The sequence below is a fragment of the Lepidochelys kempii genome, chromosome 26, assembly GCF_965140285.1.
Source record: "Lepidochelys kempii isolate rLepKem1 chromosome 26, rLepKem1.hap1, whole genome shotgun sequence".
In the NCBI taxonomy this organism is placed as follows: Eukaryota; Metazoa; Chordata; order Testudines; family Cheloniidae; genus Lepidochelys; species Lepidochelys kempii.
Window position 1 is genome coordinate 11,134,905 of NC_136405.1, and position 15,218 is coordinate 11,150,122.

Consider the following 15,218-nt stretch of genomic DNA (forward strand, 5'->3'; position numbering starts at 1 on the left):
TGAGACATACAGAAGATCAGCTAGAGGACCTAGTCCTCCCTTCCGGCCTTAAACTCTGACTCCCTGCAATGGAGGTGGTCAGCCCAGATGATCATAATGGTTCCTTCTGGCCGTAACATCCATGAACTTTTTGCCCGAGTTGCTTTTCCTTTTAACTCACACTATGCCCGTCCCCCAACCCAAGTCACAGCCAGGTCCTTGACAACCTTCATAAGAACCGGCATTAATCTGGTATCCTGGAAATAGCTGAGAGACCACAAAACAAGGGGTGGGAGGGAACAACAGGGCATTAATCCGACAGCTGCACCGTGGGCGCTGGCGGTGAGGGGTTGGGGAAGACGGGCAAACAACAGAGTAAACAAAACGGTGGGAGCCAAGCACTCCCATGGACTCCAGGGCTTGCACCTACACTGTTCTATTTAGAGTTCAGTGATGCAGGGACTGGGTTCGTCTGACCTGCCCGTGCAGTGCCTAGTGTACTACTCACACCGGGGAGACAGACAGACACGTATTAGGGCCCCTGTGCTCTAAGAGCACAGGTTTTCAAACCATGGGGGGCACGGAGGAACATTTGGGGGGCCCGCAGCAATGCCAGGAAGCTTGTGCCAGCCCCACACGGCCACCTCCATCCCTGACTCACCTCAGTGGGCCAGCACCAACATCTGCCACAGCCAGGCAGATTTCCACTCCCAGCAGCCTCCGTGCCCCGGTTCGGCCCCCAGAGACCATTGCACATGCCCTCCCCCACCCTGAAAACCCGAGGCGGGGGGCAGTAATTGGCCCTGCCCTAACAGTGCAGCCTGGCCCGCTGCTGAAGAAACCTTGGCTTTATCAGTCAGTTAGTATCTGTGTATTTGAAACTTCCAGATGTAGGTAAATTAAAGCAGCGTTAAGGTCTTTGTTAGGTTTATGAGTAGGCTATCAAGTATACTTTTGCATGCGTCTATTTTTGTCTGGGTTTGCAGGATGGGGGGGCTCAACCAAAAATTATAACTCAAAAGGCAAACGTCGCTTCCTTAGGGAACCCTGTCGAAATGCTGTATTGTAACATGCAATAAAAAACTGTATCCAACACGCTATGTGGCAGCCTCCAGATTTTACAGGTTTGATGGTACGGATGAAACAGAGCAGATTCTTTGCTGCACGCGCCGTGTTCATAATGTCGGTCAAAGGATTGCTGGGGTCCCATGCAAAGCAAGATCCAGAAGCTACTGATAACCTTCTTGCCCACCGCGTAGTCCATCGGGGGCAGGGGTCCCAGTTTGCTTGGCACATCGAGAGAGCCGAAGCAGTTGGGATTTTCTCCTTCTCTGGGCAAGGAAGAGGCTTTGGGGCATGGTAGGGGCGGGACGTACGAAACTGAGGTTCCCAGATGGGCTGACTCAATCTCACTTGCTGTTTGTCCAACTGTTGAATGGAATGCCCAGAATCTCCCCCCCCCCAAATCACAAAATTAACAGCCACCTACTTGGACTTGTTGAGACTGGCCTCAGCAGCAGCCGCCTGCAGGAGCTGGGTAGATTTGCTGACCGGGACCCCGAAAACCGCGCTGTGCGTCACGTCGCTCAGAATCCTCCTGTGTCCCGCACGCTGAGTCTTGGGGGAGGAGGGAGGGGTGAGGGAGCCCAGCTTTTGCCCCTGGACAGCTGAAGGCGGTGTTGTTTGAGGCTTTTGCTGTTGTCTTATCGGGGCCTGCTTCTAGGAAGGGAAGCAAATGTACAAGCTACTCCTCCACGAACAATGGCTGTGTTTGAAGCATTACTGTAGTCCAGGGCCCTGACCTCACACAGCACAACAGAATAGGGGAAAACTCAAAGAGCCTCACTGACCTACAGTATTACGGTCCCATTTAACCATAATCACAAGTGACAACACTTTCCTTAGCTGCGCTGGTGCTCTGGGAGGGAAGATGGATTCAGCGTGTGCTGCTAAAAGAGAAATGGCAGCCACCACATAACGAGGCATAACGGTTCACAACCAGGGCAGAAAAATTCTCACCAGAGAGGCCAAAAGTCTTGTCGGCTGGGCGGACGGGTTAGAGGTTGTAGCGGGAACAGGATTAAGGAGCAAAATATCTGTGAGTGCTAGCTGTTTAAACAGGGGCTGGAGCCCCATGGATTTAATGGGATTTCCACAGAAACCTTGGATGTAATAGTTTCTTCACAGCTCAGGATACAAAATTTCTTCCAAAACACAAACCAGCCACATGTTTCAAGCCCCCATCCCCAGGTTGTCAGTGAGTATAGAACCCAGAACCTCCAACACGGAAACCCACAGCCGAGCACTTGAGTTAAAGGAACAACTCGATTAGCTGGTAGCAGAGGCGAGCTCTTATCTTCTGTGGCTCAGACAGTGGGGGGGATACAGGACATAGCCAGCATGACACAAAACTGTCCTTCAGCTGTGGGAACCAACACTATTAAACATAACCAGAGTACACAGAGCTTGACCAAGGAACAAGGAAGGGCTGGACAGGAGGGAGTGGGGTAACAAAGTGTGTGAAAGGTCTTAACAGCCAGAGGGGAAGGAACTGCATAGGGAGGTTCAAGGGTGTAATGCCAGTCCCTAATGTTTTCGATACAAAAATTGAAGACAGGATGGGTCCATTCTGAAGCCTTTGAAATGAGAACTTCAAAAGGTTTCAGAGAAGTAGTTTCGTTTTCTGACCGCCTCACTCCTGCGAGATACATATACATGTACACCCACTAAAAAGACTGTGGTGTTAAATAATCGTCCGATTTGTCACCACTTGGTTTCTAAGTCAGCCTGCCAAGCGTGACTTCACGATCCAGCTGTAGCTCAATCCCCATTTTAAAAAGGGAAAAAACTGGAGTGTGGAAAGAGATGGGAAGTCTGTCTATTTTATTCCCCAAGTCTGGGCATTTCTGTTCTGCCTCTGCTCCAGTATGCAGCAGCATCTTGGTCCATCTTCAAACCAGGAAAGAGACATTTCCCTCTGTTCCTCTGGAACACACACCACGCACACCCAGCATGGAGTTTGATTGCTGCAGGGTCACATGTGGAAGGCAATCAAGAGCAATCTTTTCCTTCACCTGCTTCATTTTAAGCCTCGAATTGCACTAGTGAGAAATGGGTTGGTCTTGACCATTTCCAATGCACCCACCTTATGTCGTTCTCTGTACGTACAGTAAAACAGTGTACTCAGGGAGGGAAGGGCTGTACTGAAATCTCGGCAGAAACATACATGGCTCGTAATATCAAAAAACTTTATGCAACATGAAAAGGCCTTGTCAGGGCCACGCCTGGCATTCTCTGCCAAAAGAGCCAGCTACGGAGAGATGTCGTCTCACTGCTCATTTTTAAAATGAGACACTTAATGCTTTTTCCTGGTTGCTGTAGGAATGGGAACTGCTGTGTATTTAGCCTTTTGGGGGATGGGGGGAATTTTCACACTGGATTGTTTTATTAAAGTTAAGATTTTCACGTAATTGAATTGTGTCAAAGGATCTCCAGGCACCTTCAGAAAGGCTCTTTAATAAGTCTCAGGAATTTACTCCTCTAAGAGGAGTGGAATCATTCATAGATAAAAAGGCCAGAAGGGACCACTGTGATCTAGTCTGACCGCCTGTATAATGTAGGCCAGAGAACGCCCCAAAAGAATTCCTAGAGCAGAGACTCCTGATTTTGGATGCTTCTGTTGGCAGATGCCCAAGTTCATGGCCCGTGTTTACTAGATGATCACAATGGTGCCTTCCTGCCTTGGAATCTAGCAATCTACGACTCCTTAAAATGGACTGATTTTCAGGGAGTGTTTAGCACCTGCCCCCTGGGGAGAATACAAGAACAAAAAACACCCCCACACCCATGTCCCTAAAGCATCCGTTTGGGCACTCAATTCTAGTCACTTTTGACAATCTTTGCTTCAGAGACGAATGCTGGCACATTTTGCGGGGGACAGCGCTACCCACTGACCTTGGTCAGCCCACTCCAGGAGAGAACACATCAGTTTTATGCCATACGTTAGCATTACCTCTGCATAAACATGTCTCGACGACCTTGTAGGGAAAACCCTTCGCCGGCTCCTCATGGGGCACATTGTTCAACCAAATTTTCAGAGCAAGGGGCTAAGAGTCAGGAATCCTGCGCTCTGCTCTAATCTCAGATAGTAACCCCCCCCTGCTGTCATAGCGGTTTACCTCACAAAGTTGTAACGACAGTATCCTCACACCCTCCTGTGAAGCAGGGCCGTGCAATTACCCCTACCGTACAGAGGGGGAAACTGTGGCACAGAAAGCTTCAGTGATTTGCTGTGCCACCGACACTCTCTGCGACTTGGGCAAGGAACTGAACTCAGGTTCCCAAGTCCCAGGTTTGTGCCCTCCTCACTGGGCCCTCTTTCCTCTCCTGACTTGCAGTATCGATCTCTGTGCTGCAGTTCCACCCCCCTCCCACATCAGTGACAAGCATGTGATGCCTCTCATGCAGGGTTGAGCAGCTTTGCCATATGTATTCAGGGACACTTAATGCAGGTTAAGTCTATTCTGTACGAGAGAGGGAAAGTTATTCTCCTCCCTTCTCTCAGCTCAACCTACACTGCTCTAAACTTCAGCACACCCAGGAGGCAGTTTCCACAGAGAATCCAGCACCCTCTGGTCGGGAAAAGCCCAAACAAAACCTGTCTCTTGGAAAGCACCTTAGAAGCAGCAAGACGGGCTCCCACAGCTAGAGCTTGGTACCAAGTACTGGAGTTGGAGGCCTCCTGAGAATGCCTTATTCCCTCACCCCTCTGGGCTGAATCCTGGGGGACACAGAACCGGGATTACGTCCCCCACTCAACTAGCCAGGCAGGTCGCGAGCTGGGTCTGGGCCCGGGAAGCGCTTAGCGTTCCTCCAGGGAGGAGCACTTACACTGCACTTTCAGTCCTCCCCCTCCCCACCACTCACTCCCTTCTCTGCCGCTTTCAAGGCCTGGCTGGTTCTTACCACTTGCTCCTGCCCAGGTGCGGGCTGGGCTGCAGCCTGCGGCTGGGGCGGCATTGGAGCCTGTTGCTTTGGTGGAGCCGCCGCGACCGCCGTCTTCTGCTGCATGGCTGCCTGCTGGGCGATCAGCTGCTGCTGGTAAAAGTTCTGCATCAGTTGCTGCTGTGCCGGCGCCCCCTGCTGGATCACTGGAAACGGCGACACCGCTGGCTGTGGCATCACTGGGTACTGCAGGGCCGTGACAGACATGGAGAGCCACGGCAATTGGGGAAATAAAAACAAGCCATGACGACTTCGAGGCCGTCTGCGAAGGGCTACTAGGAAACTGGAGTTGTGCCCTAAAACGTAGAAACCTTTTCTATTCCTTCCCACCTTTATCAAATGTTAAAGAGATGAAGGTCTCCTCTTTCCTTGTCTGGCGGGTATCTTCATGGCAGGACCCTGAGTCAACACACCCACCTGTTCAAGTTTAAGAAAGGCTTCCCTCGACCACGTGTCAATCAGGCGTTAGGCTTATACGGAGGTTACATTGGGTACACTTACACAGCAAAGGAAAGCCTGCAGCGGGCCTGTGCCAGCCGACTCAGGCTCACGATGCTTGGACTTGGACCCACCTTGCAGGGTCCCAGAGCTTGGGCTCTAGCCCCAAAGTCTACATAGCACTGAAACAACCCTGCTAGCCTGACTTGGCTAGCACAGGCCAGTTGCAAGTGTTTAGTTGCTGTATAGACATATTCAGCATAAACATCCCTTCCCCTGTTTAGCAGTCAGGCCCGGTCTTGAATGGGGAGTTTTGCACCTGCACTGGGCCCCATTTGACATTAAACGTACTGTGTCTATAGCACGGGTAATTACAGCTACTTTGTCACAGAGTATGAGAGTAGAATTAAACACATATCGCTTGGCCAAAGGACAAGCCAACGGGACTATAACACTCCATCGGTAGCTGCTTAGATTGCAAGCAGCAGCCTTGAGTCAACGGATGGGTGCTTTTCTCATGCTGGGTCGAATGACAGCAATTGTACATCAAAACACCCCACTGTTCAGATGGACTAATGCGATTTGTTCGGTGAATTATTGGTGAACTTTTTCTGGCTAGTTACGGAAGTGGGTGACTGGCGGAGAAAGATCTTCCACTGTTGTATGCAGTGATGTTATAGCCGCGTTGGTCCCAGGAAGTTAGAGACACAAGGTGGGCGAGGTCATCTCTTTTAGTGGACCAACCTCTGTTTGTGAGAGAGAGAGAGAGAGAGAGAGAGAGAGAGAGACAGACACGCTTTTGAGCTTGCATGGTGCTTAACACAGACCAGAAGACGAGCTGTGTGTGGCTTGAAAGTTGTCTCTCTCTCACCAGTGGAAGTTGGTCCAATAAAAGATATTCCCTCACTTACCTCATCTCTCTAGTTGGAAGAGAGACTTTCCCAAAATGGTGCAATCAATTGACCAGTAAATCAGTGTGCAGCATTAGCAGTCGCCGTGCTATGGAAAAGTGACACGTAAGGCCAAGACAAGGTCCTGCCGCTGGAGGTCATGAAGACCATCACAGCGCTTTTTTGGCAGAGTCCCAACTTCACTAATTCCAAGCAGCCTACTTAAGAATTCCCCTCGTCTGTTGGGTAGGGCTCTGGCCTTGGCAGCAGACGACCTAGGTTCTGTCCCCAGCTCTGTCAGTGCTGGGACACCCTGGGCAACTCACTTTGCCTCTCTGTTCCTCATCCTGCCTCCCACCCTTTGCCTGTTTAGCCTGTAAACTCTTCAGGGCTGTTCCCCGCTCAGCTACACAGCACAACCCAATGAGGCCCTGATAGTGCCTTGAGTCATCAGCTGCTAACAATCGAAAAGAGAAGAAAGAAACCTCCTCGTTCCTCTCACACTTTTGTGCCTCTGCTGAGAACAGGTTGGAGACATTTGAACTTGCCACCTTGTGGCACCGTGGCCTAGCACGGGCGCTGGACGCACGGAGAAGCGGCCATGCTTACCTGCTGGGCTTGCATCATCTGCTGTTGCTGCTGCAATAGCTGCTGCTTCAGGAAGAGCTGCTGCTGATGAGGAGGGGTGGCCTGCGGCTGAGTAGAAGGGACTGGCGACGGGGCTACTGGGGTCTGCTGAGGAGCGGGCGGCTGCTTGGGCTGGGGCTGAGGGGCAGGCTGTGGTTGAGCTTGCGGAGGGGGCGCTTTAGGCTGCTGAACGCTTGCAGGAAGGGCGGGCTGGCCACTACCCAAAGCAGCAGGGCCTGCCACTAAGAGGGGAAAGACAACGTAAGTAGAGATCAGAGCATGCAAAGGTCCTGCTGCCTGGCAGAGCTCCAGCAGAGTCCAGGAACAATGAATCATAGAATCTCAGGGTTGGAAGGGACCCCAGAAGGTCATCTAGTCCAACCCCCTGCTCAAAGCAGGACCAATTCCCAGTTAAATCATCCCAGCCAGGGCTTTGTCAAGCCTGACCTTAAAAACCTCTAAGGAAGGAGATTCTACCACCTCCCTAGGTAACGCATTCCAGTGTTTCACCACCCTCTTAGGAAAAACTTTTTCCTAATATCCAATCTAAACCTCCCCCACTGCAACTTGAGACCATTACTCCTCGTTCTGTCATCTGCTACCATTGAGAACAGTCTAGAGCCATCCTCTTTGGAACCCCCTTTCAGGGAGTTGAAAGCAGCTATCAAATCCCCCCTCATTCTTCTCTTCTGCAGGTTAAACAATCCCAGCTCCCTCAGCCTCTCCTCATAAGTCATGTGTTCTAGACCCCTAATCATTTTTGTTGCCCTTCGCTGGACTCTCTCCAATTTATCCACATCCTTCTTGTAGTGTGGGGCCCAAAACTGGACACAGTACTCCAGATGAGGCCTCACCAATGTCGAATAGAGGGGAACGATCACATCCCTCGATCTGCTCGCTGTGCCCCTACTTATACATCCCAAAATGCCATTGGCCTTCTTGGCAACAAGGGCACACTGCTGACTCATATCCAGCTTCTCGTCCACTGTCACCCCTAGGTCCTTTTCCGCAGAACTGCTGCCGAGCCATTCGGTCCCTAGTCTGTAGCTGTGCATTGGGTTCTTCCGTCCTAAGTGCAGGACCCTGCACTTATCCTTATTGAACCTCATCAGATTTCTTTTGGCCCAATCCTCCAATTTGTCTAGGTCTTTCTGGATCCTATCCCTCCCCTCCAGCGTATCTACCACTCCTCCCAGTTTAGTATCAGTATCATGTTTACACTCGGCCTCCCCTGAGAGAAGAGTCCTCAAGAGAGGGAGCATCCTATTGTTCTTCAGGAGCATCCCAGGGGGATGTAATAGGGAATTGTATCCCTGGCTATAGAATGGTTCCAAAAATCCATAGGTTCTCAGCTAGGCTGTCTCGAGTCTCAGAGCAGGTCAGACAGCACCAATGATTTTCACAGGAAATTTAGGGTTTTTGGAAGTTTCCTGTGAAAAAGTCCGTTTGACAAAGGAAAAAAAAAAAAAAAAAAAAAAAAAGGAGTACTTGTGACACCTTACAGACTAACCAATTTATGTGAGCATAAGCTTTCGTGAGCTACAGCTCACTTCATCGGATGCATACTGTGGAAAATACAGAAGATATTCTTATACATACAAGCCTTGAAAAAAAATGGGTGTTTACCACTACAGAAGGTTTTCTCTCCCCTCACAAACCCACTCTCCTGTTGGTAATAGCTTATCTAAAGTGATCACCCTCCTTACAATGTGTATGATAATCAAGGTGGGCCATTTCCAGCACAAATCCAGGTTTTAAGGAGAGTGATCACTTTAGATAAGCTATTACCAACAGGAGAGTGGGTGGGGGGGGGCCTGGATTTGTGCTGGAAATGGCCCAACTTGATTATCATACACATTGTAAGGAGCGCGATCACTTTAGATAAGCTATTACCAGCAGGAGAGTGGGGTGGGAGGAGAGAAAACCTTTTGTAGTGGTAAACACCCATTTTTTCAAGGTTTGTATGTATAAGAACATCATCTGCATTTTCCACAGTATGCATCCGATGAAGTGAGCTGTAGCTCACGAAAGCTTATGCTCCGATAAATTGCTTAGTCTCTAAGGTGCCACAAGTACTCCTTTTCTTTTTGCGAATACAGACTAACACGGCTGTTACTCTGAAAGAAAAAAAAGTTTCCAAAAACACACACACACACACAAAGCGTTTATATGTTACTGTCAATTGAAAAAAAAAAACTTTACCAAAGTATTTTCAAGATTTCATTAAAAAAAAAAACCCAAACAAAAACTACAAACTGTTGGCCAGGATCAAAGAGTTCTGCAAAAAGTTTTGGTGGCTAGAAAAACAACACACTTTTTTCCTCCCCACTGAAAAAGGTACCAGCTAGCTCTAGTTCGGAGACTAAACTTCCTTAGAAGCCTGTTCAATTTCTGTAGGACTATCGGTTCTCTGTACTCGGTTCTACAGAATTTTTGCCATAGGACTGAAGTGTTGGAATGAATTTTATTAGGCAAATTCAAGGAGTTTCTGAGCATGCTCAGGTTCTGTTCTGTGGATTTTGTAAGGCGGCCACGACTCACCTTGTGGTTGGATGACTGCTTGGGCTGTGGGCCTCTTTCTAGGGGTGAGGGCTGGCTGAATAGGCAGAATTCCAGGGTTGGGTTGTGTCTGTCCTGCTTTAGGCCTCTGACGTGGAGCTATGGATGTTTCCATTGGAGGAATGGGATCAGTCAGCCTGGGTTGGGGGAAAAACAAAACAAAAACATGAACAGAAGATAAACTGCTTCCAATTAGCTGCTTGAATGAAAAATGTTTTACTGGGCTACTGACCACCATGGACAGGAATTCCCAAGGCAGGACACTGCTATGGTTACATAGGTCTGACAGACATAAGGTAACCATAAATCAGAGCCATCTACATCAAAAGCCCATTTGCTCCTTTGCCTTACTTAATGGGAATCTAAGAACTAAATTTACCTGCAAAGTTCAGGCAAACCAACATTCTAGCCCAGTGGCCAGTAATAGTATTTTTACAGAATAATCTTGTTATTACTTAATAACAGGTTTCAGAGTAGCAGCCGTGTTAGTCTGTATTCGCAAAAAGAAAAGGAGGACTTGTGGCACCTTAAAGACCAAATAAATTGGTTAGTCTCTAAGGTGCCACAAGTACTCCTTTTCTTATTACTTAATACTTACACAGTGCTTTTATCAGTAGATACTGAAGTGTTTTACCAAGGTCAGAGAGTATCGTTATTCCCACTTTAAAGGGGAGAGTAAATGAGGCCAACAGAGGAAGGGACTTGCCCAAGGTCACCAAGCCAGGCAGTGGCAGAGAAGGGAACAGACACTGTACCTCCTGATTCCCAATCTGCTGCTTTACCTGGTTTGCGGAACTCCCTCCATGACCATGCAAACTGGGCAGACTAGCACATAGCATTGCTCTGACTGTTGCCAACAGTGCTTAAGTAGCAAGTGAATAATCAAAGTGAAAGACACACACTGGAGCAAATATACATGAGTCATTCCTACGGAGGCTACTGCAAGTCATTTGGAAGTTGAAACAAATGCACTCGCAAAATTAATCCAGCACGTTCATTTTGCCTGCTCTTGTGATTATGGCTTTTCATCTTGCTGGACAGCTGGAACTTGTCAAAAATCGCTTAATGCATTCAAAATGTTTGACACAACATACTATTTAAATTTGGACTTTTTATAGATTTATGGAAGAGCAGATGAAGGGCATAATGAATTCGCTTTATGGCAGCTGGCATCCTCCAGCAGAACTATATAGATTGGCATCTTAAAAAGTACTCTTAATGAACTGTCTTGGCTTCAACCAAAGTATCAGGTACTATACATTTCCCTTCATATTTATCATCCCATAATAATGCAAACCCACAGGGCACTATTGTGCCATGCAGCGCTCAAGACATCTTAATGTCTTTCAGTATTTTTTTTTATCGCTGAGCTAGATAAGAAATTACTCTATTATTATTGAAGCTCGGGTATAAAAAAAAAATACTACTAAGGGCAACTTCTGGGGCTAATTGCCAGTAGGTAGAGGACATCACAAGATTCAGAGTAACAGCCGTGTTAGTCTGTATTCGCAAAAAGAAAAAGGAGTACTTGTGGCACCTTAGAGACTAACCAATTTATTTGAGCATGAGCTTTCGTGAGCTACAGCTGAAGTGAGCTGTAGCTCATGCTCAAATAAATTGGTTAGTCTCTAAGGTGCCACAAGTCCTCCTTTTCTTTTTGCGACATCACAAGAGGCATTCTTTCAGAGTCTGATTGTTATCTACATAGGGCTATGAATATACTAGTCACTCTGCAGTAAATATAAAAGATGTACTCAGGGCCCTGAAGAGTTTACAGTCTGATCCGAGTCATGACAGAACGAACAAGGCTATCAGAACGTCAAGGAGCAGAAAAAACACATGCATTACAGCAATATGCTCCCTATGTGGTAGATTCTCAGTCCCTGGCAGACTCCAGATCTTTGCTGATTGTCATCCCAAGAGATGTTCTAGCTCCAGCAGAAGCACTGGGTGAAGTTGTCAGGCCCATGTTTTGCTGGAGGTCAGACTAGATCATACTGGGTCCTCCTGGCCTTAAAAAAAAAAAAAAAAAAAAAAATCTACCAAAGTTGATGTGGTTGCTCTGCAGGTTTATACTCCGGGGGCCTCACCCAAAGGCCACTGAAGTAAAGAGGAGTCTTTCTACTCATTTCAATAGGCTCTGGATAAAGCCCTTAGTAGGGATGCTGCAGTACAGACTGAAAGCTTTGGCATATGGACTTCAAGCTGTTACACTGAAACAGTGCCATTAGTTTACAAAATCTAGCAACTGACTCAGACGCAGCATTGTGCGTACGAGGAAAGAACTCTTTCATCTTGCCATTTGCTGTCTTTCACTTTAATGGGCATTTTTGTTTTAAATTACAAGTCCCAGGATCACAGTATAAACCTCAAACTATTTCTACCAGGTGAGCCAAATGAGAACACTGGTGGTTTTTTTTTTTTTTAATGGAAACAGTTCAAAATCTGAAAAGACAGAGATGAAAAGAGAAAGATGTAAAAGACAGATGCTCTTACCTGGCCTTTGGCTGGCTCTTTTTTGCAGCTGCTTCACTAGCTTTCACTGGTTCTGGGAGCTTAGCAGGCAGCGGAGAATTCTGAAAATCCAAAAACCACTGGGTTTACTACAGAAAGTAGAAATCATGCAGGATTGTAGATAAAGTTTGCAAAAGAGCCGCAGCAAAGTCAATGGGATTTAGGATCCTAAATCAGTCAAATTAGCTCCTTTTTCAAAAATGACAACTATCCCATCATTAATGGCCTAGGGAAATAGAGCATGGAAACCCTTCCAATGTTACAAACGACAGACAACCTTGTAAATCAGGACCAAGTCAATTTTGTAGTGTCTGGTTACCGTTTGTGGAATTTGAACACAAATATACAAACAGAAGGTTGACATGACACAAATGGGTATTTTAAAAGGTAACAAATATAGATTAATGAATAAAATTTGTTAATATTTGTATGGAAACTTCATACATATTAACTATGACAAAATAAAAAGTTGGAAATATGCTCCAAACAAGAGAAATGTAATCAGAAGCGGAATGGAAAAACCAGGAAGGTCTCCAAACCATTATCTTTAGGCGACTGGATGAAAGTTTTGTACCACCCAAATATTCTTAACACAGTATAAAGCACCTGTAAACCACAGTTTTGAATTGGATTCTAACAAGATATACTAAATAACATCAGCAGATGACTATTACATTTACTGTACATTTTAAATGGAATGTGGCTAATCTTAGTTAACCAGGCTATAGCCACAAACCCAACTGCAGTACAGATTACATACGCGATGAAGAATTCGCCTGGAAATCAGTTTCACAAGCATGGTCTAGTTTGCCATGTACACATACACCTCTACAGAAGGTCCCCATGACAGCCTCGTACTGGTAAACCGGGCATGGTAGTAAATAAGTGATTTGCAAGGGCTGGCGTTGGGGTTGGGGTTTCCCCACACATGCACACACCATAGGGAGTGGAGAACCAAACCAAACCAAAAAACCAGCATACACTTCTGTTCATTATAGGCCTGGGAACCCACGGATGCAATAGGCCGGTTTTCCTAATTTTCAGGGTCGCCCCCATTTTTCACACGAATGACTGTAGCACCGCCCATGGTTTGTTTAGTAGCCCTGCAAGACTTCCATTACTACTTACACTCATGTAAACACCAGGAGTACGTAGTCATTTAATGTTGCTTAAGTATCAGCTGGAAAAGATGAAAGTCTAAATTTTCTAGAGGAACTACCGATTTTTGGGGGACCCTAACTTGAGCCAACATCGAAGGGTCTGATTAATCGCTTTGGAAAGTTTCAACCTAAATGCGTGAAGAGACCGAATCGATTCTGAAACGTAGCTATACTGTGAACTTCCCCACCTCCCTCACACCTGCAACGAGCAGGCTTCCAATACCCACGGAACAAAAACATGGGCAGCATCCCAACCCTTCCCCACACACCCCACCTCCCAATACCACAAGACATTAATGAAGAGAGAGTCATTGCAAGTGTAGTGCAATACACAGAAACCGCCCCCCTACACCACCCTCTTGTACTTTGCTGCAACGTTCTTGGAATCCCCAGGCTGTCCTCTTTCTGGGTTCAATCATTGCGACCTGCCTTTGTTCCTGTCCCAAAACTGAAGTGCACATAAAAGAAGGGCACTTAAATGCATCCCCCCTTCTCTCCTTCCAAGAGAGATGTTTGCACTGCCTCCTTTGATAACACTCAGCTGGAGAGCATTTGCTGATTTTTCTTGGGCCTGTAGATCCAAACCTCCAGAGATTTATCCTTCCTAGCCTCCCGCATTTTCACATCATACAGAAGCTGTCAAATCTCATCACCCCTTCTGCTGTTGCTGCTTTTAGACATGGTGATGGATGGATGCCACCATGAAAACAGCAAAATTACTTCCTTCCATGCACTTTACTAGTTATCTTCCCCAGAAAGTGTTTAATCTACCATCTACCTGTATTGCTCACTAGGTACGACGTGTCCTGTCCTTTGTGCAAGTACTGATTCCTAGTGGTCTCAGACAAGCAATCTGCCATTCTTATACCCCAGAGCCACAAACTAAGCAATGGGTTTCTCCAGCAGCCTAAATTAAATGGAGATAAGGAATAATAGCGCAAAGAACCTTCAGATGGATTCAAGCCCCAACTCCACTGAAAGGGTCCATGGTCACTCACCTGTACATTTGGAACGGGGCACTCCCTCTTTGTTAACTTGAATGCAAAGTAAGAGACCTGGTAAATATCAGGTCTCTTGTCAGGGTCTGGTTCAAGCATATACCCTAAAAAAAGAAAAAAAAAAAATCATCAGAAGAAGACTTGGGTGCCGAATATTAGAAGATGCAGATTCATGGATAATCATGTAGCTCATGTCTGCCATATATGCACATGGTACATGAGCCACACCTTCCAGGTCAAGTTTGGATTGCAAGACAGCAAATCTTTAACAGGCATCAAGAGACTGTGTACTTAATGTACTTATTCTGCTGCAATTGTATGGATTCTACACATATAGACCCAAGTACCAAATCTTGCACTGGACCCGATGGGGTTATACAGCGTACATATCGTGGCTCAGAGCGTCCAAGAAGCCTTTAATCGCAATCATGGAGCCTCACTGAAGGCAATAGCAAGGTTCTTTTTGACATCAGTGGGAACAGGAGCAGCCGCAGTTCCTTCATTAAAATACCAAGTCAGTTTACTTTCCTAAACAAGCCAAGGCAAGCATATTCACCTACCAATGGAAGTTTTAAATGGTGCACCGACAGTAAAAGTCAGCAGACTTCTTGGTGTGTCCTTGGGCCAAGTTACTTCCCCTGTCTATAATTCAGTTCTCCAACTGTAAATCAGGGATATAGATACTTTCTCCTACCCTTTATTTCGGCTCTTTAGATAGTAAATTGTTTGGAGCAAGGACCAGCTGTTGCTGTACGTATGTATAGCAGCTGGCACAGAGCGCTGATCTCAGTTGAGGCTTCTAGTCCCTACAATGACGACAACAGAAAACTTTCTAATGCTCTACCCATCTCTGCCTGAGAGAGTAGCTGAAGGACAAACATCTGCACAGACTTGTCCCCTATATTAAACTGACTTCAAGTTTTATGTCTGCTCAAACCAGGGCATATGGAGAAGTATCAGCTTATTTTGAAAACATGTCGGAGTCTGCGTTACTCACACACAACTGGCAAAACCAAATGCTCTACTGAAAGCAGGCAAGATATTCCAGC

General features: G+C 46.8%; 1 protein-coding gene across 12 annotated transcripts in view; it reads right to left on the minus strand.

Annotated features, from left to right (window-relative positions):
• AAK1 (AP2 associated kinase 1) overlaps positions 1 to 15,218 on the minus strand; it is a 125,862-nt gene that overhangs the window by 39,171 nt on the left and 71,473 nt on the right. For 9 of the 12 annotated variants that reach the window (XM_073325205.2, XM_073325202.2, XM_073325203.2 and 6 more), the window contains 6 exons: positions 14,170 to 14,273; positions 11,994 to 12,073; positions 9,480 to 9,634; positions 6,921 to 7,180; positions 4,945 to 5,169; positions 1,469 to 1,698 (listed from right to left, as the gene is read on the minus strand). In XM_073325205.2, coding sequence (XP_073181306.1) covers positions 1,469 to 1,698; positions 4,945 to 5,169; positions 6,921 to 7,180; positions 9,480 to 9,634; positions 11,994 to 12,073; positions 14,170 to 14,273 — 1,054 coding nt within the window. The remainder of the gene's footprint in view (positions 1 to 1,468; positions 1,699 to 4,944; positions 5,170 to 6,920; positions 7,181 to 9,479; positions 9,635 to 11,993; positions 12,074 to 14,169; positions 14,274 to 15,218) is intronic. The other 3 variants (XM_073325207.2, XM_073325204.2, XM_073325210.2) reach the window with 1 other exon arrangement.